This window comes from Prunus avium, chromosome 7, assembly GCF_965620075.1.
Source record: "Prunus avium chromosome 7, drPruAviu1.hap1.1, whole genome shotgun sequence".
In the NCBI taxonomy this organism is placed as follows: Eukaryota; Viridiplantae; Streptophyta; class Magnoliopsida; order Rosales; family Rosaceae; genus Prunus; species Prunus avium.
This window is the reverse complement of record NC_142290.1, coordinates 37,256,994-37,266,345: the sequence shown is the minus strand read 5'-3', so window position 1 is coordinate 37,266,345 and position 9,352 is coordinate 37,256,994. Positions and strand designations below refer to the sequence as shown.

General features: G+C 39.1%; 1 protein-coding gene across 2 annotated transcripts; it reads right to left on the bottom strand.

The window, feature by feature from the left end:
* Window positions 1-237: 237 nt before the first annotated feature.
* Window positions 238-8,333, bottom strand: ABCG32 (pleiotropic drug resistance 4). 2 transcript variants are annotated; one of them, XM_021962065.2, is made up of 24 exons: window positions 7,800-8,331; window positions 7,420-7,540; window positions 7,213-7,301; window positions 7,039-7,123; window positions 6,793-6,952; window positions 6,642-6,718; window positions 6,520-6,573; window positions 6,269-6,359; window positions 5,864-6,165; window positions 5,502-5,783; window positions 4,991-5,307; window positions 4,747-4,907; window positions 4,562-4,665; window positions 3,979-4,138; window positions 3,738-3,860; window positions 3,544-3,635; window positions 3,125-3,457; window positions 2,744-3,034; window positions 2,324-2,407; window positions 2,091-2,224; window positions 1,776-2,003; window positions 1,455-1,626; window positions 1,107-1,361; window positions 238-989 (listed from the first exon to the last, which is right to left on the bottom strand). In XM_021962065.2, the coding sequence occupies exons 1-24, from the start codon at window positions 8,072-8,074 to the stop codon at window positions 717-719; spliced, it is 4,263 nt and encodes a 1,420-aa protein (XP_021817757.2). In that variant the 5' UTR covers window positions 8,075-8,331; the 3' UTR covers window positions 238-716. The 2 variants fall into 2 exon arrangements, with proteins under 2 accessions (XP_021817757.2, XP_088100961.1); XM_088244835.1 differs by having other exon boundaries at window positions 3,544-3,860; window positions 7,800-8,333.
* Window positions 8,334-9,352: the final 1,019 nt, after the last annotated feature.

Below are 9,352 nucleotides of genomic sequence, written 5' to 3'. Positions count from 1 at the left end.
AACACGTGTCAATATTTTTCATGGAAACTACACGTAAATAAAAAGGTAAAAACGACATGATCTATTTTGTACAGATTCACGAATTGGCCCCAAGTCTGTTGTCTACTTGTAATTCGAAAGTATTGGCAAATTGCCAATTTGGTCCTTTAGTAGTGGAGGACCCATTTTGTTTGAAATTTACAGCACTAGGACCTTTCTGTCTTTTAACTCCATAGAGATATTAGAGAAATCAAAATCTTAGAACCAAAACAAAAAGGACACACACAATGGCTGCACTGCCCAATAGTTTATTCACCAAGTAGAAGGTATGTTCACATACCAAAAATATGCAACTTTACAACATGTTTAAGTTTTGTAAAGTTCAACCCAAAAAAAAAAAAAAAATACTGAAAGCATGTAATTTGTTTACACATAAAAGTAAAAATAAAAAGCCCAGCTAGCAACTAGCTGTTATCTGCACTCGATCTAAAACAAACAAATAATTTGATCCTATATTATATATCTATATATAATCATGTACCTATACACTTCAACATTGTTTCTTCATGAACTGAGAAGCTGATATACTTGTCACACCATGCAATGATCCCATAACTGAAGCAATGGGGTATAGAAATCTGCCTTGTCATCTCCTCTGGAAGTTCAAGGATTTTATTGCAAAGGCAAAGATAATGGAAAAAAAACACTGAAGCAATAGGGTATAGAAATCTGCCTTGTCATCTCCTCTGGAAGTTGAAGGATTTTATTGCAAAGGCAAAGATAATGGAAAAAAACACGCAGAAACCGACCACCATAATGCCGGCTATACCCAGAAAATCATGCCTGTACCCAAACCCTTCTTTGAGTAACTGCCTTACTTGCATTGTATGAGTTCCATCTGCCAGCTTCAAAAGACTATCATCGTCGCCGTATTGCGAAACAAAGAGGCCATACAGACTCCAGGACACAGGATTTGCCCAGTAATACCATCTCCACCATATTGGAATTCTCTGAACAAGTGCAACAAGTTATTGTGTTAGAGAATATTCTTAACAAGTTATTATAAGAATATGTTATCTGATAAAGTACACATGAGATTGAGCAATGAAAGCAGCCACTTCCATTACCTTGTGAGGAATCATAAAGCCGCTGAACAGGTTCCATAGCATATAAAATGGAGCAGCAATTATAGAGGCCACATTATGATTTGGTGTGACAGCTGTCGTCATCATGCCGTATAAGGTGAAGTATAGCATTGTGAAATACATAAAGAATATATACCAAGCGAACTTCAAAGTAGTCCACTCAAATGAAGCCGTAGAGTAGAAAATTGCACAGTATATAATTGCTTGTGCAAACACATAAGGGAGCTCTATCACGACCTGCATGCATGATCAATGCGTTAGATAAATTTAAGGGATACCAGGGTAATATTGTGCGATTCAAAGAGTGGGCGTAGCGTAGTAAAGGCGAACCTGAGCAAATGCAAATGGTAAAGCTGAGTACATCCCAGCAGCTCTCTCTCGATACGAGACGAATCGTTCTATAGAAACAACAGGTTGAACAGCAGTGGCATTGGTGATTCCACTAAATAGGATTGCTGCGTACATGGATCCCATGGCATTTAGTAAATCCTGCTGGGTTCCCCTGCAAAGGGAAAAGAAATCCTGTCATATAGAAACCCAATGGCACATATTGACATCTAGAGATAAGGGCTGAAAGAATATAATACATCAAGATGATTAGTTCCATTACAGAGTTATCATAAATCACAAGATTAAGAAAAAAGAGGAAACCTCTTAGCACCAAATCTCCAACAAATTGTTCCTAGCATCAATGAGATGATGACAGTGTAAAAGAAGCGAACTGCAGTGTACTGAGGATTTCGCCAATAAGACAGATTTTGCTTCCAAAGACAAGTGAGAAATTGTTCGAAAAATGTCTGAGAGTACTTGGTTGGAAAGTTTAGTTCTTTAGAATTGGTACTTGGCTTGCTCAGGCTTTCAACCAACTCTTTGTTACGCCTGACACAAAGGAAGATGGTTGTTAGATCAAGAAGCATATAGTTATGTACAAAAGCAGCACAGTCAGAATTCATTAAGTTTTCATACTGAAACAAGTTAGATCTTCGGTAAACTTCCGCAAAATCCACCCCCAGGCGACTTTCTTCAACTGAAGAAGTAACATCAAGCATCCATGCAGCAGGATTATATCCAGGCCTGATCTTTGGCACTCCTTCGACTGCCTGCAGAAAGAAATATTCTCATGTTAAGCTGACAGTCATGAACATTACCCAAAGTCACATGTTCTGAAATATATACTGGCATGGCATGCATGATCTGACCTCAAAGTACTTGATGAGTTCACAAGAATTAAGACCAAGTGGACCAGCATATATGAGCTCTCCTCCACGCTTCAAAAATAGAAGCTGCAACACATATGAGATTATAGCAGGATCAATCAAGATAATAAAGCAATATAGAAATGCTCTGCCAAATATGACTGAGCTGTTTTACACTCTGGTGATAGTAGGATCAATCAAGATGCATGTCTTTGCATCTCCATCTCACCCATTCTTATCATATCTAAAAATTGGAAGAAAAAAACACGTCTTCATGTACATACCTTGTTAGAAAATTGGTTATCTATACATAGGAAGATAGTTTAGGTGGATATACACATATATATAGGGTACATTATATCATTATGTATTATATATATATATATATAGAGAGAGAGAGAGAGAGAGAGAGAGAGAGAGTACCTCATCAAAGGATTCAAAGATGTCTATGCTAGGCTGGTGGATTGTGCACACTATAGTACGTCCAGTATTGACAATATTCCTCACAGTCCTCATCACAATAGCTGCAGACCGTGCATCCAACCCTGATGTGGGCTCATCCATGAATACTATAGATGGGTTGGCAACCAGCTCGACAGCTATTGTTAGCCTTTTTCGTTGTTCTGTTGACAAACCATCTACCCCCGGTAGACCAACCAATGCCCCACTTAATGGAGTGAGCTCCACAAGTTCCATCACCTCCTCTACAAAAGCCTGAATGATTTTTAAATCTTTTAGATGATAGAATTTTTTTTATTTTTTTATGAAGACGTACAAAAACATTAAATAATTTTATGTGAATACCCTCTGTGTCCCCAAATCAACATCTGATGGTAACCGAAGCCAAACAGAGAAGAGAAGTGATTCCAGAACAGTCAAGCAGGGGGAATGAATATCAGTCTGCTCACAGTAACCAGAAATTCTTGCAAAAGTTTCTTGTCTTTTTGGATAACCAGATATATGAATGCTCCCTTCTATGACGCCACCAGTTTTTCGACCAGCTAATACATCCATGAGGGTAGTTTTCCCCGCACCACTTACTCCAACCAATGCTGTAAGCACCCCAGGCCTAAATGCTCCAGTGACATTAACCAACAACTGCAATCTTTCTTCTTGAATGCCCTGCTGCTTCAATTCCTGCGGTGGTACTTGGATCAGAAAAAATATATAGTTAACATGTTTCCCAGAATGGATGGTGCAAGTGAATAGTGTTAAAGACTCACCAGAGGGACATCCACGTAGTATTTGATATTGCTGAAAGACATGGAAAGTGGTTGAAATGGGAGGACCATTCCTCTCTGCTTAAAATATTTTCCTGCGTAGAAGATAAGAAAGAATTTTGGAACTTCAACTGGTCTGTAGTTAATTAAAAAGAATTGTACTAAAACAAACTCAATATCCAAATTATTTTTCAAACCATTTAATGACTCTGAATGCTGCAAGTACTGTCTCAGCTCAATAACAACTTTTTGTCCTTTTCTTCTCCTTTCTCTCTCTTGAAGCTCTTCCTTAGAGACTACAGCTTGCTGCTTCCCCAACGCTGATGCATATATCAAAAATAAACTCAATAAGCTTTCTTTCTTTAAATTTGTATGGCTACATGCAGCAATAGAAGGAAAATGAAAATTAGTTTGTTTTTATGAGCAGAAATGACTTACGGTTAAGGTAAGCGAGGAAGAATGTGAATAGAATGTTGAACAAAACTGTATATCCAAGCAAAGCACCAGCACCAATCCAATACCAGTAGCTCTCGGGAAACAAGCTGCGTGCTCTCAGCAATGCCTCACCTAATGGAAAGCTGGTGTGGCTTCCAATTCTCTACATAAATAACAGGAAAAAACAGAATTAGAAGTTTCAGAGTAGAATCCTAGACAATAACTTAATAAATAGGTATGGTGAAGTAAATCTTCTTATTGGCTCTTCCCTATACAGTGTGCAATTAAAAATTAATGTGATTTAGCAAAATAATGTTTAACACTATTTTTCCATCAAACATAATGTCCTCTTGGAGGATGCCAATGGTTTACTTGAAAATTCACAAAAAAGGAAATAAAATCCAAGTCTATTATCAAAGATAACATATCCACTATTATTATCAAAGGCATTAGAATTCTTAAACGTAATTTATGGTTATTTCTAGTTAGTAAAAACTACAATACCCCTACCTTGACTAGCATAATAAATCCATAATTGCTATAATCCGTAAAGCAAACTTGAACAGATAATGAATTGGAATGTTACCTTATCCCAGGAATGTCCAAGAAATTCATTTACAGAAGCTGCATTTTGAGCATACATCAAGGGAGAAAACCAGAAACCCCAAATCCACCACTTCGGTATATGATCTGTCACATTTGAATAGGGAAATCAATAAAGTATGCAATCAAGTCGGAAACATGTAGACATTGACAAAATGTTAGGTTGACCTCTTGAGATGATGTATCCTCCAAGAGCCATTACAACCAACATAGCAAAAGATCCAAACGTGTTGGCAACTATCATATTTCGACCTAAGGATCCCATAATACGGAAGAGAGCTATGGACATCTGGTGCAGAAGGAAATATATCAAGAACTGCCCCAAAAATCTGCAGATTCAACAATTAACGTAAGAACTTCATCTTCGCCAACTTTCACGATTTATGCAGAATTCCAAAAAAATATGATTTACCTAGTAAAAGCAGGGTCATATCCAATGACATAGTATGTGATTGCCACCCAGAAACCAGACTCTATGAGTGAAATTGGAATACTCAAGACCCAAGATGGAATCGTATAGACCCAGCTCGGATAGAAGTGCAAGTCCCTATGCTTGTAAAGCACTGGAAGCTTGGCCACCAACATTGGAACCTCCATGAAGCCATTAAAAAGAATAATAACTGTGGAAAAGTATATTGACCCAAGATATAAGCCTCCGTCATCAATTGTATTGTGGTGCATTGTTGTCCGGAAAAAAACACTCATTGTAACCAAAGCAACAAAAAGAAGCTGCAAGACAGAACATAGTACTTAATCAGCAGCAGATAACATTCAACAGTTTCATCTTTCAGATGATTGGAAAAAAGAAACAAACAAAAAAGATATTATTTAAGGTGGTCTACAATCTAGCACGGAAGGTAACATTTACTAGCAAATACCATCGAAAAGATGTCCTTTGGATAAACAAATAATGGTACTATTACCTGAACGAACTTGAAAACATAGATAAATGCATTCCGCTTCATCAGTAGCACTTGCCAGTTAAAGCTTGTTTTGAGAAGCTCACGCCGCTTCATGCCAAAGCGAGAAGTTGCTAAAGCTGCAGGATGGTTGTAGCGTTTATCAAAAGGAACATCTAGTTCTTCAGACAAATTCTTCCCAGCTTGAAATAAACGAAAAGCATCAACAAACTTTGCCGGTGGAACATAGAGGTACGGGAGATCAGGATTGGACCAGTACTGCTCTTGGTCCTTCTTTGATATAACCTGTGTACAAGGGAAAAAAAATTACCAAACATTCCATGCAACAGAATAGCAACTCACAACTCAAGCTCTCCATTACTTACTTCTTGCAAGAAGTCTGCAACATTCTTTCTCCGTGGACACCTAAATCCCATGTATGCAAAGAAGTCAAGAGCAGCTTCACGGGGTCCCTGAAAAACAATCTGGCCCTCACACAAAAGTATAACATCATCAAACAATTCGTAGGTCTCTGGAGCAGGTTGAAGCAGAGATATAACAGTGGTGGCATCAAGTGCATGAGTTGAATGCTTAAGATATTTGATGATTTGATAAGTAGTTGAACTGTCAAGCCCAGTTGATATTTCATCCATGAACAGAACTCTTGCTGGACCTACTAGCAATTCACCTGGAAATCACAGTTGCTTTATTAACAAACAGCTTTACCCTACTAGTGCACAAGAATCCCCCTTCAACCTAAAACAAATTTAAAAAACAAAATTAGTATGCACCTGTAGCGAGCCGCTTCTTTTGCCCCCCTGAGATTCCCTTAAGCATTTCATCTCCTACCAATGTATCAGCACATATGTCCAACCCTAAAATCTTTGTCAAACATATTTTAGTACCTAAAATAAATCTAATAATAAATCAAGATATATCTTCAAGATATTAATAATAAATTAAGATACATCAACCAGTCAAATACTCAAAATGAACATGTTAATGGATATGCATCCAGTAATAACCAGCATCGAACAAATACCTTCATGATGTACTCCACCACAAGGCTTGTCTCCTGCCCCCCAAGAGCTAACGACTGGAAAACAAAGTGTCAGCAATCATTACATGTATAAAGGAATCAACATATCGAATAAGTACTCGTACCTTCATGAATATATCAAGATCTCCATCGGGTTTTATCCCGGATATCTTTTCTCTTCTTGCAAGTTCTAATAGCAAATCTGTGACAAAGTTTTCATGTCAGCATCTAAACAAGCACCACTCGTACACAAGTACCTAATTTCCCAAAGCTTACCATATTTAGACCCAACACCTTGGCAGCGCCCCGCAAACTCGAGAGTTTCCCTTACAGTCATCTCTGCCGCATGCCAATCCTGTTGACTGACATAAGCAGACGTCCGCTGAGGGACAAACTCCTTTAAGACATGGCCGTTATATGTGACGCTCCCTGATATCTTCAGAGTGATCAAAGTACAACGAGTTAAAGCAAATGTCGAAACCAGATACCGATTAGTAGGATCGCTGTCGTTCAGTTGGATACCTGCAAACCAGTTCCAAGTCGTCCAGCAAGAGCCAATAGTAGCGTCGTCTTTCCGGAGCTTGGTGGACCCAATAGTAACGTCAATCTACAAAACAACACCAACACAGCTAGTTAGACGTAAACACTGGACTGAAAACTCAGCAATTGAGAACTAGCTGATGCTAAAATACCTACCTCGAAGGTCTTATAATCCCGTTAATGTTGTCTAAAATCGTTAATTTGCTTCTCTGGGGCCTGTATATCCATAATTGCCTAAAAAGGGCCTAAAATGGCATCCAGATAATGCAAAGGTTATTTTCTTTTTTAACAAGCGCTCAATCATGTAATTGAACAAGTTGCATTCAAGGGAATTAACTGAGAATTTGAATGAAGAAACTGTACCTCCGTCATATTGAAAACGAAATTGGGAATAGTTGGCAGTGCTCTGCTTCCCACGTGGACGAAAGCTTCGACTTTCAAGTTCTGAAATCGAACCTCGATCTTCGGAAGCTCCAAATCGACTCTGCACAGCCAAAGTTGGACAGAAATATTTAGAGTAAATAGCATGAAGCCAAAAAACAAAGTAACGAAATTAAGAATGACAAAAAGAAAATCTGTTTGGCTGCTGAGAAACAGAGAAAACAGAGACTTCAACACTCGCATTTGGCACTGTATAGTAAAATAAATTTATGAGATACTAAATTTGCTTTCTTTGCTGATATTTTCTCGGCAGCCAAACAGAGTCATTCGAAGTTTTTGTCCAAGAAATTGAAGACGATTACGCGTCGAATCTGCGTCGCATGCGATTAAAGAACCGCTCGGGATCGTCGTCGGCGGAGCTCACAAGGCGGTCGAGCAAGAGCTTCTGCTCCTGAGCCTCGAGCTCGCTGACGTCGATCTCCTTAGTGTCTCCGGCTACGTCCCTGAAAATGCCACGTCGGACGCGGGCATAGGTGGGGAGCCTCTCGAGCGCGGCCCACCGGAGCGCATTCTCATCCTCCCCTTCCTCCCTAAACGACGACGCTCGAGCGAACACGTTCTCCGCCGAGTTCCACATCGGAAATCCCAACCCTATCTATGTCTGCGCACGTCCTGAAACCGTTACTAAAGAAAAAGCTCTCCCTCTCAGAGTCTTGTGGCTAGGACTGAGAGAGTGGAAGAGGGAAGAGAGAAGAGAGAAAGACTAATAAAAGTAGGGTTTGAATGTGAGGTAGACAAATTTGAATGCTGAAAATAGTGGTTGAGCTCTGCATTTAATAGCTCTCTGTAGAGAGTCTTTGTGATTGTTGAGCTCTCTCTCTCCTGTTTCTCACTGTAGAATACATTGTGCACGTTAAAGTGTTTCACAGTTTGTGTGCAGGGACGGGAGAGAGAGAAACAGAGGCTCATTTAATGGCCGCGGGAAAGACATAAAGCACGAGGCTTGTTTCAAACGCGAACTCGCTCGTCTATTTGAATAAACTCTATTCGCTCTGAAATCGAACCACCCGACTTCATCCAACGGCTGGAATTACAACAAGGAGAAGGACCGTTGAGGTTGCAGGTATGGCGCGTGGGTTGGTGGGATTTTGCGTGGGAATTTGAATGAAACGGCTGGGAAGATGGGTTTTGCTTTTTTACTGCCGTGTTGGGTGATTTGGAGTAAAAATAAAACGGCGGGTGAGGTGTTGGTACAGTGGGACCGGTTGACGTTTTACTCCCCTTCTTCCAAAGGTAAAGGCCAAGAGCTATTTGCCTTTTTTGTGGAGGGTTTCTCCATTGCCATTACTCACAATACTCATGTGTTTTTAGTTCCTAAGTATTGATGCAACGTAATGTTTGAATGGTTAGAATTCACACACACGTGACACATACGATTAACAATAAATATAATTGAGTCTCACAATATATGAACAAATGATTAGAGATGGATGCAATTCAGTCTTACAACATACACACGAGATCGTAAATAAAATGTTTGTTTTAAATCGGCATAAATATATTTCTTTGTCTACAGCTTGCATGTCGTGGAACTTCTTGCTTACACCATACTGGAAGTGACTTGTGCATGAGAATACTTTTTTGGTTAACTGTCCTCTTGTCTTGACTCTTGTCCTGTGTACAATATATGGGATTTGTGAAATTCTGAACCCCAGTCATTTTTATCAACCAAACTTCTTTAACAATCTATCATGTCCTCCTGTCTACTCAATCAAAATCTGGAGATTTTAATTTATCACACTCAACTACCATATAAGAACCTTTCATGCCATATACTACGAAAGCATTTGTTCGGGTGACTAAAGCATTTTGGAAAAGTTGCCAATTTTTCTTTTTCTTTTTTGGGGTAGTAATA